Raw genomic sequence first — 18,023 nt, forward strand, 5'->3', positions numbered from 1 at the left:
GTGGGATTCAAAGACTCAACACATAAAGTGCTTAGAAGAGTGTCTGGCACAAAGTTAGCATTGAGTAAATGTTAGCAATCATTTGCAAGGTTCTTGACATACAGCACTGATTGGTTCATGGGAATCAAGGGTATCCTTCTTGTCTAGGCTTTCTCTCAAGGCCCACTCCAACCCATCCTCACTTAGAATCATGGACCGGAGATGTCTCAAGGCATCTGTGGTCACAAGTAATGGAGATTCAAAGTCTATCTCATAGAGTGATGAGAGAAGTGGGAGTCCATACTCTGAACCAGATCTCAAGAAGCAATTGAGCAGAGTCCAAAAGGGGTGAGGCCCGTACCTCGACATAATAAGGCTTCTCTGTGAAAACCCATAGCCAACATCATACTCAATGGTGAAAAGCCAAGAGCTTTTCCCCAAGGTCAGTAACAAGACAAGGATGTCCACTCTCACCACTTTCTTTTTTTTAAAGATTTTATTTATATATTTGAGAGAGAGCACACGGAGGCAGAGGGAGAAGCAGGCTCCCTGCTGAGCAGGGAGCCCAACATGTGGCTTGATCCCAGGACCCTGAAACCATGACCTGAGCTGAAGGCGGACGCTTAACTAACTGAGCCACACAGGCGCCCCCTCACCACTTAAAAAAAATAAATATTGTAAGTAATCTCTTCACCCAATGTGGGACTTGGACTCACAACCCAGAGATTGAGTCACATGCTCCACTGACTGAGCCAGCCAGGCACCCCCACTCTCACCACTTTTATTCAGCATTACTGGAAGTCCTAGCCACAGCAATCAGACAACATAAAGAAATAAAAGGCATCCAAATTAGTAAGGAGGAAGTAAAACTGCCACTATTTGCAGACGACATGATACTATATTTATAGAAAACCCTAAAGACTCCACCAGAAAACTACTAGAACTGATAAATGAATTCAGTAAAGTTGCAGGATATAAACTCAATGTACAGAAATCTGTTGCATTCCTATACACTAATAATGAAGCAGCAGAAAGTGAAATTAAAACAATTACACCTACAACTGCACCAAAACCAATAAAATATCTAGGAATAAACTTAACCAAAGAGGTGAGAGACCTGTACTCTGAAAACTAAAACACTGGTGAAAGAAATTCAAGATGACACAAAGAAATGGAAAGACATTCCATGCTCATGGGTTGGAAGAACAAATGTTATTAAAATGTCTATACTACCCAAAGTAATCTACAGATTTACTGCAATTCCTATCAAAATATCAACGCATCTTTTACAAAACTAGAACAAAAATCCTAAAATTTGTATGAAACCACAAAAGACCTCGAATAGTCAAAGCAATCCTGAAAAAGAAAAACAAAAGTAAAAGTATCACAATTCCAGATTTCAGGTTATATTACAAAGCTTTAGTAATTAAAACAGTATGGTACAGGCATAAAAATAGGCACACAGATCAATGGAATAGAATAGAAAACTCAGAAATAAACACACAATTATGTGGTCAATTAATCTTCGACAAAGGAGGAATGAAATACAATGAGAAAAAAAGTCCCTTCAACAACTGGTGTTGGGAAAATCAGCTACATGCAAAAGAATGAAACTGAACCACTGTCTTTCACCATACACAAAAATAAACACAAAATGTATTAAAGACCTAAAACTATAAAAGTGTGAGATCTGAAACTATAAAAATCCTTGAAGAGAGCACAAGCAGTAATTTCTCTGATATCAGCCATAGCAACATTTTTCAAGGTACGTTTCCTGAGGCAAGGGAAATAAAAGCAAAAATAAACTGTTGGGATTACATCAAAATAAAAAGTTTCTGCACAGCTAAGGAAACAACAAAACTAAAAAGCAACCTACTGAATGGGAGAAGATATTTGCAAATGACATATCTGATAAAGGATTAGTATCCAAAATATATAAAGGACTGACACAGCTCAACACCCAAAAAACAAATGACCCAATTAAAAAATGAGCAGAAGACATGAAGAGACATGTCTCCAGAGAAGACATAGACATGGCCAATAAGACACATGAAAAGAGGCTCAACATCTCTCATCACTGGGGAAATGCAAGTCAAAGCTACAATGAGATATCACCTCACACTTGTCGGAATGGCTAAAATCAAGAACACAAGAAACAACAAGTGTTACCAAGGATGTGGAGAAAAAGGAACCTTCTTGCACTGTTGGTGGGAATGCAAACTGGTGCAGCCACGGTGGAAAATGGTACGCAGGTTCCTCAAAAAGAAAAATAGAACAACCCTACAATCCAGTAATCACACAACTGGGTATTTATCCCCAAAATACAAAAACACTAATTCAAAGGGATACACGCACCCCTATGCTTGTTGTGGCATTATTTACAATAGCCGGGCTATGGGGGCACCTAGGTGGTGCAGTTGGTTAGTATCTAACTCTTGGTTTTGGCTCAGGTCATGATCTCAGGGTCCTGGGATCAAGCCCCATGTTGGGCTCCGAGCTCAGGGTGGAGTCGGCTCAAGATTCTCTCCCTCTTCCTCTGCCCCTCCCACTCATGCTCTCTCTCTCTCTCTCAAATAAATAAATAAAATCTTTTTTTTAAGATTTTATTTATTTATGTGACAGAGAGACAGCCAGCGAGAGAGAGAACACAGCAGAGGAGTGGGAGAGGAAGAAGCAGGCTCCCAGCGGAGGAGCCCGATGTGGGACTTGGTGTGGGACTCGATCCCACAACGCCGGGATCATGCCCTGAGCCGAAGGCAGACGCTTAATGACTGTGCTACCCAGGCGCCCCTAAAATCTTTAAAAAAAAAAACAACAATAGCTAAACTATGGAAGCAGCCCAAGTGTCCATTGATAGTTGAATGGATAAAGAAGATGTGGTATGGGTGTATCTATATATATAGAGAGAGAGAGAGAGAGAAAGTAAGAGAGAGACTGTATTCAGTGTACCATATATTGTTGCTTTGTAACAAACCACCTCAAACTTAGTCATGCAAAATAACCATTGTATTATGCTCACAGATTTGTGGGTCGGGGATACAAAAAGAATACAGTGGAGATGGACACATGGTGTTTGAGACCTCTGCTGGAAAGATCCAGATGCTGGAGATGGTTCAATGTCTGGGGTTGAAACCAACTGCACGTGTCTTTGGTGGTTTTCCCAGGAATTGGCTTTGATCTCATCTGGGCTGTTGACTGAAACATCCACACATGTTCTCTCCATGTGGTTTGGGTTTCCTCACAGCATGGCTGCTGGGTTCTAAGACCAAGAGTTCCCAGAGAGCCAGGCAGAAAGCTATATTGCCATTTATAACCTAGCCTTAGAAGTCATACAGTGACATTTATACCAGAGTCAGTCAGCCATGATTCAAATGGAGGGACATACACCCCATCTCTAAATAGGAGGACTGTTATGGTCACATTGTAAGAAGAACTTGTAAGATGGGAGATATTAGCGTGGCCATCTTTAGAAAATAAAATCTGTCACACCCGGCACCTGAGCACCACTAGAGAAAAGATGTAACATGGAAAAATTAATCAATTCATGATTCCAACCTCAGTTGAATCCTTGACACCACCTGACAATTCTACATCATTTCTCTGTTCAACTTGCTTCAATTTGCAATGGTTATTTCAAATATTCTCTGCCGTAGTAGGTCTATGTAGGTCTCACCTACCTAGGTCATGGTAGTGGACATGGAGGGTGTTCACCTAACACCTGTTCCCAAAACCTTTTTCTCCTGTCCATGTCCTTTAAAGAGGTAAGAAAAGCTAAACATTCACTTTCCTAGCCTTGCTTGCATCTATGTGGCACAGTCCTGGCCAGTAAGATGTGAGCAGAAACCTGCCGCAGGACTTCTGGCCAAGCTCTTGCCTTAAACAAGAAAATGCTGCATGGAGTAGAGGCAGCCAACCATACTGTAACCCTCTGGGAAAGGCCAAAATATTTACAGAAATACAGGCCCCGATATCATTGAGTCACCAAACAGATGCAGCGGTCTACCTCCAGGCTTCCCACTCTGAGAAAAACCTTTATTTGCTTAAATCACTGATAGGTTTTCTGTAGCTGATACGACCACTCTTATCCACCCCCTGCTCCTCCACTTTTTATTCTCCACAGATGACTCTCCTTACTTTACAGAGAAAAGCCTTCAGATGGTCATTGACTTTCTTGCCACCAAACCTACCTACTTACCTGCATCCATAGCCATCCTGTTTCCTCCTTCCCTCGTGTTGTAACATCCCTACTCCATGGATGGGGAATTGGGCAGTGGTAAGTAGGGAGATGCCACTCTTGCATCGGTTTTGGTTTTCTGACCTTATCCTCATGCTCTGGGTGTCTATCCAGTCATCAGCTACGTGGCTATGAACAGGCCATTAAAGTAGCAAATACTTTATGGAGTGGATTCTAAGCTGTGCCCAAAAAAAGCTCTGTAGTAGGCGCTGGGGGGATGCTATGTCTAGGACGGAGACAGTCCCAAGTAGAGAGAAAACTTTACAAGGCAGAGGAATGGAGCCTTGGAGCAACCGAAGTCCCAATGTGGCTGGGGATGCCGAGTGGAGGAAGGGCTCAGGAGACAGGTCCGGAGAAGGCAGGTTCCAAGGTAAGCTCGGTTCTATAGACTAGACAAGGTCATGATTTTGATTTTAACCCTAAATCACTGGGACAGGGAGTGAATTAATCTCTCTGAGCCTCAATTTCTACTTGGTAAAATGCATTTTAGAACTCTCTGCTTAGTTGCGTTTGAGTTCCTTAAGGGCAAAGAAGGACCTGTGTTTTTACGCAGTTTTGTATCCACGTGGTCGGCGCTTAATAAATGCCTCAGTTGGGTGAATGAGATCGTGGAGTCCGCCGCCGACTTCAGCTATAAAATCACTCCTCGATTTCCCTCATTCCCTTACTTCCCTCCCCTTTTCTCGCCCTTCCTCCCTCGGGCTTCCCAAGCCTTCCCTTCCCTCCAATCCTCTCCTAGCTTCCCGCTTCCTCTTCCCGGCCCGCCCCTTCTCTGCGTCGCGAAGGCCGAGAGGGCGAGGCGGGCTTTACGGCAGCCGCGTTGCGGCGGGGCGGGGCGCTGGGCGGCTGGCGCGCTTGGCGGCAGCGGTGGGAGGCAGGTCGGCAGGCAGGCAGACGGAGTCGCAGGCGGGTGGCGGCGGCGGTGCTTGGTAGTGAGGGCGGGAGGGAGTGAGTCACTGAGCGTGTGTGAGGGAGGGAAGGAGCAAGCGGGCGAGCAAGCAGCCCGCGCCGTTCGCCCGCAGCACCAGCCAGGCCCCGCCGCCGCCCCGCAGCCCAGCGCCGAGGCCGGGCCGAGCCGAGCTGGGTCGGGCCCGGGCCATGCTGCTCACCGTGTACTGTGTGCGGAGGGACCTCTCCGAGGTGACCTTTTCCCTCCAGGTCGACGCCGACTTCGAGCTGCACAACTTCCGCGCGCTGTGCGAGCTCGAGTCCGGCATCCCCGCAGCCGAGAGCCAGGTATGCCGGGCAGCGAGCTGGGTCTCCCTACGGGGCTAATTCTCCTGCCTCCGGGTCTCACGCCCTCCCTTTGCTACTGGTGAGGAATAGGGGGTGGGGGAGCAGGATGGCCTCTCCCAGCTCGCCCCCGCGTCCGGGAGGGAGCTGGAATCGGTAGCTGCCCCCACACACGCCGAGCGTGGGGTGGGGTGCCATGGGAGCGAGCGGAGAACCTGACCGCAGACGCACCCACTGCAGCCTGAGGGGCGCGTGGACAGTTGGGCTGCCCGCCCCACCTTCTGGCTCTTTGGCCCTCTCTCCTCTAATCCCGAGTTTGGGGTGTTGTGGACCAATGTACGTTATGAGCAACCATAGAATAGAAGAAGCAGCTCGAGGTTTGCAGGAATTCATACATCCTGCTTCCCCAACCAGAAATACCAGTTTGGATCACTGTGGTAGGTTGATGTGCATCTGCTTTTTTGGAGAGGGCTCCTGCTTAAGCAAACGTAATTTACCTTTAAATGTAGAGATTTGCACTCTAAGTGAAGGAAAAAGTTTTGAGACTTGCATTACCTTGTTTTGAGGCATTTGGAAATGCCCTGTTCCCTTTTCCCTACCACATGGCATTTCTGGTTAAATTCTTAAAAAAAAAGAAAAAAAAAAGGTAATTTCCCCCCTCCCCCCAAAGGGAGGGCAGTTATTAGTTCAATTCAAGTGTTTGTTTTTCTGGTTTCTTCGCTGGGAGGAGGCCAGAATCCCTCTTTATTTCAGGCCACAATTCGGAGTTTGGGTGGGTTCAAAGTTCAGTGCTTTATGAGGATATTTTTGTAAAAATGGCCTAGTATCTTCTCCATGTGATTTGCCTGTTTCATTTCCCTACCGTGCTGGAAGGAAGTTCAGCTGCTCTAACATTTTAAATAAGCAAAGTAATTTATTCTCAAAATGCCTTGAGGCTGCCACCCAACAGAATTGGTGACGGTAACTCTGGCCTTCACACTAAAACATTTAAATCTTAACTTGATAAGTAGGCCTTGGAGGACATGTTCTAAACATTAAGAAAATTATAGAAGTCCTCCAAGGCCCCAGAATGTAAATCTTGATTTCCTACTGCAGTTATGAAATAGTTCCAAAAACTATTGCCCAACTACAGCATGTTCTGCCCTGTGTTATGGTAAACAGACGCGTCAATATTTTGTTCAGAAGTGAGTATGATTCCTTTACAGTATGTGAACTTTAGAACCTTGGCATAAGGGGCGCCTGGGTGGCTTAGTTGTTAAGCGTCTGCCTTTGGCTCTGGGCGTGATCCCAGGGTCCTGGGATGGAGCCCCACATCGGGCTCCCTGCTCTGCCTGGGAAGCCTGCTTCTTCCTCTCTCACTCCCCCTGCTTATGTTCCCTCTCTCGCTGGCTGTCTCTCTCTCTGTCAAATAAATAAATAAAATCTTAAAAAAAAAAAAAAAAAGAACCTTGGCATAAAGCTGAATATCAAGAAAGAATTTGTTTCAGGGTGCAAAGTGTTACTCAAATAGGCAGACTGATGAAAGCTGCAAAGAAATTGGTAAAAGGGATTATTTGCACCTTTTTCTATAAACAGCTAATCCACAAAAACTGAGGAACCAGTTCCTGTCAGTGAATCCCTCAAGTGGAGAGCTGGGAAAGGACAGTTTAAGTAGGGAGGTACACTCAACTCTTGAATATTTGAAGGTGGCTTTTTCAATTGTTCTCTTCCCTTTGGTGGTTCTGTTACCGTGGTTGTAATCACCAGCTGCTGGGGGAAATAAAAAATTAAGATGTAAGTTGATTTTGTTATTAGGACTTGGGAGAAGATGAAGACTGACATTGCCTCAATTTCTGCCCTTTTTGAGATGGGCTGTAACAAAATTTAAATGAAGAGTGTGTCAGATTGACACAGCTCAGAATATGAGGAGTGCCTCACTAATTGAACAATTAGGCTAACTCTAAATTTCTTTCTTATTCCTTAGGTCACCCTTTGGGCATTCACTTCCTTCCCAAGCCAAATTAGCATATGCAAACCTGGGCTCCAAGTACTGTGAACCCTGTATTAAAGAGCCGTAAACAGCGCCTGTGTTTCAAGTTTGTTCCGTTGGCTCCATTGTAACCCAACACAGTATCTATTTTAAGATGTGTGGTGGTCGGTTGTCTTTTCAGTTGTTTGCCCATCAGGCAGGAACAGGATCCACCCTAGACACTTGAGTCATTTCCGTTCACCAAATCATAATAGTAAGCATCATTATAGTTCTTACCTACAAAAATATCACTTACTCGAGGCCCCCACTCCCACCCTTTTACCTCCCAGGTTCTCCCCTATTACTCATCTTCCCTTTCTTCCTCTCACAGTTCTCTTGGTCTAGTTACCTCACTCCTCTTACTTACCTTCTCCATTCTCATTCCTTCACCTCCATTTTTAAAGGGATTTTTTTTTTTTTTTTTTTTTAATGTTCCTGGCTGTTCTTTCCTGTCACGATCTCCACCACTGATCTCCCAACTTTTTTGGTTGTGTATACCTCTGAGTAAAATGTTTTGGAACATACATCTTTGTGATATATATAGAAAGTTGTAAACATTATGAACAAATGTGATATGCATTTTATATATATATGCGCGTATATGTATATAAGTGTAAACATCAGTTATGTAATATACTAAGTAATACCTGATGTACATTATGAACAACCGTAGGATAGAGTTTAAGGAAGGATGAACTAAAATAAGTGGAAATGAAAATTCTAACATTTTTCTGTTCCTTCATGTTTAAAGAATTGCTTTGCCTGCCTACCCCACATTGACGATCACTAGTTTAGAATTCAGTCTTCCACATCAGCATCAGTTGTGCATAAGTATGCACTTGGAAAAGGTGTTAATTTTTAACAGCTCTAGTCTGATTATAGTAGTTATAATGTGACGATAACAAATTTAGACTAGAAACTATCTCTGCTTGTACATGTGATTAAAGCTGGGCATGTTCCATCTCTTAATACAAGTGTGGGCTTGGAAGCCAGTCATGGCTCTGTTTGATACTTTGATGCAGACTTGGCTGGGCAAACTTCAAAGAATTATCAGAACTTAGCTTCACTTTAAATTAATGTCTTTGTATTTTTGAAACATCATTATAATTTACCCCTGTAGGTGGCATGTGGTAAAGACGTGTGCAGAATGTGTAAGGACTCTCAAATGAAAAGCATATTTAAATACCAAATAATAGCAGTGACTGTATGATCCTGGAAAAGCAGCTCTGTACACAGCATGATTTGTGGTTTGTAAAACACTATTTTAAATTGGTGGAAACTAAAATTTTCTATTGTAACTGGTTTTGACATGTTTATTTTCGCAGGTAATTTTCATGTATTTTTTTTCCCTGATAAATACTGCATGTTCATTATAGAGAATTTGTGACTTACAGGAAACGATAAGGACAATAAGTTACTACCTCATCACCCCCAAATAACTGCAGTTTACTTGGTTTTATTTTTAAGATTTTATGTATTCGAGGGAGTGAGAGAGAGTACACGCAGGGGGGAGAGGTGGAAGCAGGCTCCCCGCTGAGCCAGGAGTCCGATATGGGGCTTGATCCCAGGACTCTGGGATCATGACCTGAGCCGAAGATAGACGCTTAAGTGGCTGAGCCACCCGGGTGCCCCTGCAGTTTACTTTTTAGTGTATTTTTTCTCAGCTTATTTCCTTTTATATATGTATCATTTCAACACGATGCCCTGAACTATACTAACAGTTTCAGCTTTCTTTGTTCAGTCAATACTACGTTGTCAGCATTTTCCCACTGCATTTCAGATTCTTCAAATTTATCATTTTAATGGCCACATCATATACCATCCTATAGCTGTACTACCGTTTATTTAACAATTTCCCCATTGCTGGGCATTTGAATTGGGGAAAATTGGGAGCAGTTATGAGTAACATTTCCATGGATATCTGTTTACTTAAGGCTTTGTCACCATTTCTGATTATTTTCTCAGGATATATTCTTAAATATGGAATTGCCAGGTCTTTTGAAAGGCTTTTAGTAACTTGCCAAGTTGTTTTCCAGAAGGGTTGGAAAAGTCAACCTGTTGCATGAGATAGTGTGTGTAGATCACTTGGCATATAGTAGGCTTTCAGTTAACGGTAGGTACTATGAGGTAGCCATTCAGATGTGAGTCCAAAGATTTTGTGGCCAGTGTATGGTCCTTACTGCTAGAAATGTGTTGTTAGGATTTCTGGTGATTGAAGGCTCTCATTCAGAGACCGGGAAACATTTGACATCATGCTTAAAGGTCTCGGAGTTGTTTTCATTAGACTGTTGTTGAATGTTGATGAAGAGGAGAATTCCATCTCGAGGGTGCCTCCCCTGGAGTAAGTCCTGGCAGGTGGGCCAGTTCTGCCGCTTAAGACTCACAGCAGTGTCGGTTTTCCTGTTGTATGTCTTTGTAACTGGCAAAACTAGAATTCTTAGCTTTGTGGCCTTTGAGTCAGGTGTTACGGTAGAAAGCATCACCAGTGCCATTACTGAAACTCATTTTGTTTTGACTGGTAGAAATTTGAAACCATTGGTCTAATACACTCCTGTTAAGCTGGAAGCTCCTTCAGATTTATTCTAGGACTTAAGCTATAAAATAATTGTCTTTCTTAGACTTTTAAACCTGTTTCAACAAAAAGAAATCGTTCCTTTATGGCAGTTATAATTTCAGCTGAGCTTTTGTTTATCTCATTTGTGTCCTTGACTAAAATGGAATACGCCTGCTGCTTTGTCAGTGTGAAGGGTGTTTGCCCCTCGCCCACATTCTCTAGTCCAGTATTTTTAGGAAATGGGGCAGGTGGCAATATTCCCCATTTCATGTATGTATTCGGTGGTGGTTATTACCTGGATCTTATTGTTAGATGAGGCTGTCTTCCTGTTAAAAATTGTATCGTCTGCTGAGGAAAGACTGTGCTAACACTGCGGAGTGATGTACGGCACCCCAAGGTGGGAGTCCAAGGAGGGAGGTGTTGCCAGCGTTCTTTCTCACGTTCAGGGCAGGGGACACAGTGAGCAGTGGACAGGGCTTGGGGTCCCCCTGGTGAGGATAGGCCCTTAGTGGATGGCCTAATAGCTCTCGTTTCAGGTCACCAGCTGATTCACCAGGCCACTTTGGACTTAGGTTTGGGGAAGTTGTCTCTGGTCCTTAGGGAAGATACGGGCTTTGTAGTCAGGCAGATGTGGTTTCAGTCCTAGTTCTCTTCTTAATAGCTGTGTAGTCTCAGGGCACTGAACTCTCTGTATCTGTTTCCCTGTCCATAAAATGGGACAAATAAGGCTCATCTCATAAAATGATTGACACTTATACGAGAGGGTGTTGGTAAGTGGGAGAGCGTGAGAACCCATTCTGACAGAAGCGCACGTGATGCTAGCGTTTTATGGTGGCTCTTCTGGCTGGAGAGAGTTCCGTGATCTGGTGGACAGGAGCGTCTTGATACTCCTGAGTTTGATTTCCTGTTGTAGATAAGTGTTCTTTTATAAGTACAGTTAGAATGTGTCAACTGACTGTATCTCTAAATATACTGATAGTTGAGTTTCTGAACCTGGAAAATTAAGGAGTGGGCTCGTTGTGGTGGCTTCACAGTGTCGCCGCCACTTTGTAAGAGCTGCCTGCGTGGCGCTTCTCTTGGCATGCCTCTTCTTGCTGCTGCACACCTCAACCCGTGACTCTTGTCGCTTCAGATTTCCGGTAGTTTTCCCAGCAATCCCACAAATTATGGTACAACTCTCAGGTTGTATTGCAAACAGTCTGTGTTGGTTCTGTTGTACCTTTACCGTGTGATATGTGCTTAAATAAGGGAGAATAGGAGAGAGTGAATGGATTGATGGAATGAGAGTTGCAGCCTGTTGTAACATGTTTGAACTCTGCAGGTTGAGGTAAGAACTGACATTCCATTTTCTAGTCATGTATAGAACTTGTAAAGTATCGTCAGCCCTACAAACTCTGAAATCAGTTTTTTTTGCGTCCCCAGAAGTATCCGGTTTTGGAAATTCGGTTTCCTGTTAGTTCTGTTCCTCACGTCAGTGCAGATTCTGCGAGCAGATATGACGGATCATTTTTTCCAGTATAAACCATGTATTTTTCAGGTTCTGTGTCAGGCAGTCTTACTATGAAAGCTTTGAGGACACATGAGGAAACGCTGTAAAATGGTAGTGGAGCAGAAAGACCTGGAAGGCACAGCTGTAGTGATCCTCAAGCTTGCTTGACAAGTGGGGAATGTGAAGCCTGGACCAGCTGAGTGGCGCGGCCCCTGTCAGAGCCAGGACAGGACTCGGGCTCCTCAGTTTGCTGGTGGCTTGGTGCATAGCACATCTTTAGGGAGAAAACTTTTCAAAGCCTGAGTTTATTCTCAATGCCCCTCTGGAGTATGTGATAGCGCAGGGTAGGTTTTATGTTCTTTCATGATAAAAGTACCCTTTGCCCGTTGTGCCTTTGCTTTCTGCAGTGTGTGTTTCATCTGCTTTTCTGCTCTCACATTTTCTTCAGTGTTTGATTGCACCTTGTAAAAATATTTTTATTGGTACATCCATGATCCTTTTTGCCATCTGTGTTTAATTGTTCTTTTCTGAATTTCTTCCCCTTTTGTCTTCCACTTACAAGTGTGACCAAACTTTGGGAATGGTAGAAGAGAAGGAAGGATGCAGAGTGGATGGTATTTGGAAAACTTGTAGACTTGCCAGTAGTGCAAGATCATTTAAAAGTGGACACACCGGGATGTCATTTCCAGCTTGGTGACTGTAATTAAGTGCTGTATCACATACGTGAAAGCTGCTAGGAGAGTAGATGTGACGTTCTTAACACACACACACGAGGCATTTGAGATATGGCGAACAAAAGAAAATCCTGTCCTCAAGTAGCTTACATTTTAGTGAGACAGAAAGACAATAAAAAAATAGATTTATAATATGAGAGGTGAGGGTACATTTTAAATAGAGTGATGAGTGAAGGGCTCTGAAAAGGTAATGTTTGATCAGAGACCTTAAAAAAGAATGACTGGGGAGCACCTGGCTGGCTCAGTTGGCAGAGCGTGTGACTCTTGATCTTAGGGTTGTGAGTTTAAGCCCCACATTGGGCGTAGAGCCTACTTAAAAAAGACATGACTGGGAAAAGAACATTCCTTAGGTAGAGAGAAGAGCAAGTGAAACAGTCCCAGGGGGGAAATTGATCATGTTATTTGGGGAACGGCAATTACAGTATGAGATAAAGTCAGAGGGAGAGCCAGGGCCCAAATGGTTTGGGCCTAGTAGGCAGCGGGAAGGACTTGGGCTTTTATTCCAGGTGTGATAGGAAACCATTGGGGGTTTTGAGCAGGGACTGACATCTGATGAAAAGGGACGCTGTATGTAGTTTTCCTGCTTTGTGCCATATTACCTCTTAGTGCTTTCTACCGTGTAATCTTTTCTGGTTGTAGATTGTCTATGCTGAAAGACCTCTCACAGACAACCACAGATCGCTGGCTTCCTACGGCTTGAAAGATGGAGACGTTGTGATTTTACGACAGAAGGAGAATGCTGACCCTCGACCTCCAGTGCAGTTCCCAAGTAAGACATCCCTAACGCCAGCATCAGGAGAGAGCGTAACACTGTGGGCCAGAGCTGTGGACTAGCTTCGGGTTCAGAGTGCAGGGTACGGGCTCTGACTGCCCCTTGGTTGCTGTGTACCCTTGGATGTGTTAACTTCCCTACGTCCGTTTCATCACCAGCTGTAAGATAGGCTGTGAGAACAGTGCACGTGCAACCTTCAGCATGTCCTCGATAAATGTTCGCTTCTGTTGTTATCAATAATAACTTTATCCTTGGGAAGGACTTAGGAGGCCACCTCTGCCCATGATTCCTGACTGACTTTTGCTGCTTCGTGTCTGGCCCTCGGCTAGCAGGCCTTTGTGGAGGAGGCAGCCAGGCACTTGCACCCACGTTGCATGGGTCTCATCACTGCTGTGGGGGAAGAGATTCCTCTTTATAACTCGTTATCACTAATAGATGGCGCTCTGATTTTAAGTAATGTCTTCAGTGTTCATAGCTAGTAAGTGAAGGCGTGGGGACGAAAACGTGGGACTTTTTCCAGTATACTGAGCTTTATGAGCATTAAGCAGCCGGACCACCAAATTCTGTTCCTTCCCCACCAGCCACGTTAATCACGTAAAAGGTAGCTGTTGTCTATCTTGATGTTCCATCCAGATTAGGTGTTTATAGTCTGGAGTCTGTGCATTGGGATTTAGAACGTTTCTGTGGCTCTGAAATAATCACAGTTGTGTGGCTGTGAGCATGTGTGCATTTGATGGGGAGAGAGTCTGTAGCTTTCTTCAGATACTCAGAGGGGTTCATGATCTATAGAAAGTTGACAAGGTTTTGAGGTGGAACCGTTTGATGAAATGTAATCGTGTGTTCCATTCCCTGCTCTCTTCAGATAGATTTCTTTAAACAGTGTTTAGTCTTTAGGTTGGCTGGTTTTATAGTTTGTGGTAACAGCTGATGGGTGTCTGGGTGATGATGACACACTCTAGCTTAGAACACAATGCTTCCATTCACCCTGAAACTGGGGCTGTAAGAGACCATCATGCACTGTTCCTCCCAGATCGGGGTTACATGAGTCCCTTGGGGCTGCTGTTAAACTTTAGAAAGAGTTGTGATTCAAACGTGCCAGTCAACAAAAACCAAGTTTTCGTTTGGTTAATTTGGCGAGATTGTTAGCTCTGGAGATTCACTGTTTTTTTCCTGTACTCTCCCATGTGGACAAGAGAGGCAGTAGGCGGGGGAGGGGAGGGGAGGTGATTTCATCTAGCAGGTAAACAAGTTTCTCAAAATTGCTCTGAAGCGAATGGACTCTCCAGATAAGTGTAACAGGGTTAGAGATAAAATTTCTTGACCCACAGAGAAGGCCCGCCCCTGTGTTTTGCTGGTTGGTGTAGATTAACTCCCTCAACACGTACACACACACATACACATTGACTAGCTGCCAGCAGAGGTCTGTTTGAAGAAAGTGGCTAGTTGAGCCCGTGCTAAGAGGCAGAAACTGATGGCTGGAATTTAAGGATTCCCTTCTTCTGTTGATATCCCGTAAGCTTCAGGATGGCCTCAGACTTGGGACAGGAGTGACTATCAGATACATTTTTGGGATTGAGGAGATGCAGATTCGCTCAGTTCTAGCCCCCCATTCTGGCTCTGCTCTCCTTTTTCTTTGCTAAGGTAAAACTCCTTTTTAAGTAACAGCTTTATCGAGATTTCATTCATGTACTATACAGTTCACTCATTTAAAGGGTGCAGTACATTGATTTTTAGTATATTCCAAGTCATGCAGCCATCACTACAATCAATTGTAGCACCTTTTCATCACCTTAAACATAAACATACCTATTAGCAATCATTCCCCATCTGCCTCCAAGCCTCCTGGCCCTAGGCAACCATCAGTCTACTTCTGTCTCTGTGTATTTTCCTGTTCTGGTCATTTCATATAAATGGAATCATATAATATGTGGGGCCTTTGTGTAAGGCTCCCTTTTATTTTCCTTTCATTTTAATAAGGTCAGCTCAGCCTGGATTATAGAACCCGGAAGTTGTAGCCTCTAAATCTGTTCTATCTTTTGGTGACCTCAGCACTGAGAATCTGAGCATGTTCCTTTTCTTCTGTTTGTCTCTCCTGTAAAACGATTTTACCTGCCAGCTCCCCGGGGTGGGGTGGGTAAGAGGTAGCAGTGAGGCACAGATGAAAGTGTAAATTCCAAGAACGAATATGTTTAGCAGAGACTTGTAGAATTTTACATCTGAAATTGATGCAGTTCCCTTGGTTTGTATAGTATTCTTTACCCAAGGTGTGCAGGCTCTTTGAAACATGCCAAGTGGACTGGGATATTTCTCAAGAATTACATCCAAAATTATGCGGTTATGTTTATTGAGACTAGCTTTAATGTTTTAAAAACACAAATAAGTAAAAATTTGGCATCTCTTTCGGGATATGTATAAGCCAAAAATCTAGGGTTACTGCCATTGTCGGCACCTCTTTTCTGTTCTTGCCTGTGGGTTCACTCGGACTGCAGTCTTTATGTTCAGTGAGTTGAGAGAGGGAGCAGGGGAAAGGTTAAATGTCTGCGGTTACCATTTACTACATGCCATGTACCAGCAAATGTTCGCTGTTCCCTTCAAGTGCTTGTTTTTATGGAGTCACTGGAAGTAAACTTTGAACCGATTTTCCCCAACAGACTTACCCCGAATAGACTTCCGTAGTATAGCCGTGCCTGGCACATCAGGCTCCCGGCAGCGCCAGCCACCAGGAGCACAGCAGTCCCACTCATCTCCTGGAGACATAGCTTCATCTCCTCAGGGCTTGGACAATCCAGCCTTGCTCCGAGACATGTTGCTGGCCAACCCCCATGAGCTGTCCTTGCTGAAGGAACGCAATCCGCCCCTGGCAGATGCTCTGCTCAGTGGAGACCTTGGTAAGCTTATAAATATGGAAGACTGTCAAGCTGACCTGAGGGGATGTAGTCCTGTCGCAGCACAGGTGCGAAAACTCAAGCAACTGGTGTGTTCAGCCCACCGCGTCATGTGATTTCTTGAACTCCTGGTTGCTCTCTGAGAGGTAAATTCGTGCTAGTATCAAAGGCTGAGTCGGTTGGCAGTAGTGAGAGAATTTTACAGCTGCATGGAGTTCTGAAATCCAGCTTGACCAGCCCCCTCCATGGACTTTTTTTTCAAATTATGTTCACAGCACATAACCTAGGTACTGATATTTTAACCTGTTTAGTTAGACCCTCCGTTTGAGAGCGCACCAGTAAGCCAGCTGTCTGCCAGGTGAAATGCTTTTAGTTGCAGAAAACCTATCCAGTTCCATGAGCCTGTGTGGTGAAATGGAACCAGCCCCTTTTATGCTCACTGCCCCGAGTTTAATGAGAGCGGGGTTGTTGCCAGCAGTTTGTTTGGAGCTGCATTCGAGCCATTCTTACATTAAACAGAACGTTTATTTTTAGTCGGCTTCATGAAGAAAGTTTTTCTCTGTAAATTTCTCTAATTTTACTCTTGGGCTTATGAAACGGTACTGATTAAATTTTAAAACCTAACAGACACTTAATAGCTCATTCTTCAGTTGACCATTTTTTAAGTCGAGATAATAATTACCTAACAGAAATGCGCAGATTTTAAGTGTACAGTTCATTGGGTTTTGGCAAACTCATGTAGCCACCACCGTAGTCAAGATACAGAACATTTTTCTCACTCCAGAAGTTTCTGCGGCAAGTCAGTTTCCTCCAGTTATGGGCTACTGCCATTGTGATAATCATGGTTTTGATCTCCACGTAAATGGAGTCATGCACCAGGTCCTCTCTCACGTCAGGCTGCTTTTGCTCAACTTAATGTGTTGTAGGTTCATTCATGTTGTGTGTATGAATAGTTCATATGACCGTTATTGTGGTGGCTTTAATTTCTTACGTAGCAGATCTGGTCGCCAAAGACCACGATGATGGCACATTTAAGTTTATACGTTTATATGCATCCTCATTTAAGAAATAGCCAAATTAAGGGGGTTCTTGTGACATACATTTTATAGCAAGCAATATTTCCTCTTTATTCGTTTTCCTGCCTGTTATTCATCAGGTCAGATAGGTAAGCTAACAGTCGTTTGCTTTTAACTTAACCTGGGTTAAGGCAGAGGGTGTTGTAAAGGGAACGAAACTAGAAGAGGAAAAACAGGGTTGTAGTGCACTGTGGGGTTTGTTTGTTTGTTTGTTTTTTAATTGAAGTATAGCTGACACACAGTGTTACCCTAGTTTCACGTGTACAACACAGTGATTCATCAAGTCTGTGCCTTATGCTGTGATCACCACAGGCGCACCATTTGTCACTACACAAACGCTGTTACAGTACCGCTGACTACATTCCTGTTGTTGTGCTCTGTTTTATTTCTAAGTAATGGGTTAATAAGGGCGGCCGGGGAGGAGAGCAGTGCGGCCATGTATCTGCCACACAGAGAGTCATTCCCACTGGTTTCAATCGAAATATAGTTATCTCTGGGTAGAAACAATACAATGGATAACTTCTTACAGGAAGAAGTGATTTTTGCAAAGACTTTATTTCTTTATACTGAGTTTAGGCGATGGAGTCTTGCCTTAGAACGTAGCAAGTAAATGTGATTGCTCATTTAAAATAGTTCTTAGGCACCCTTTCTGCATCTCTTTACAGCTGTATCTTAAGAAACTATTTGATCTGGAAAAGTTCTAATGAAGAATGGAAATTGAGTGGTACTCAAGATTCTCCCCCTTATTTTTGTAGAGAAATTTTCTAGGGTCCTGGTGGAGCAGCAGCAGGACCGAGCCCGGAGAGAGCAAGAAAGGATTCGTCTCTTTTCTGCTGACCCTTTTGATCTTGAAGCTCAGGCAAAAATAGAAGAAGATATAAGGTAATGACCCTTTACCTAAAGAGCGAGCTTTAGAGAATCCAGAGTTCCCGAATGACAGGTGACCCAGTGTCAGTCGGGCATCTGCTCTGAAGCAGCGTCCTTGTTTTGTATTTGAGAGAGCAGCTTCAGCCTTTTAGGTCGTTCTCTCCTCTTCCGTTTTCCTCACACGCTGATTCA

At 43.9% G+C, this 18,023-nt stretch overlaps 1 protein-coding gene across 3 annotated transcripts in view; it reads left to right on the top strand.

The window, feature by feature from the left end:
* Positions 1-5,067: 5,067 nt before the first annotated feature.
* Positions 5,068-18,023, top strand: part of LOC103666625 (protein DDI1 homolog 2) — a 34,625-nt gene continuing 21,669 nt past the window's right edge. Inside the window, exons 1-5 of one of the 3 annotated variants that reach the window (XM_040645818.1) lie at positions 5,068-5,114; positions 5,253-5,449; positions 12,871-13,000; positions 15,655-15,891; positions 17,720-17,846. In XM_040645818.1, the coding sequence (XP_040501752.1) occupies positions 5,312-5,449; positions 12,871-13,000; positions 15,655-15,891; positions 17,720-17,846 (632 nt within the window). In that variant the 5' untranslated portion in view covers positions 5,068-5,114; positions 5,253-5,311. The other 2 variants (XM_008694690.2, XM_040645819.1) reach the window with 2 other exon arrangements.

The sequence above is a fragment of the Ursus maritimus genome, unplaced genomic scaffold (genome assembly GCF_017311325.1).
Source record: "Ursus maritimus isolate PB19 unplaced genomic scaffold, ASM1731132v1 scaffold_32, whole genome shotgun sequence".
NCBI lineage: Eukaryota > Metazoa > Chordata > Mammalia > Carnivora > Ursidae > Ursus > Ursus maritimus.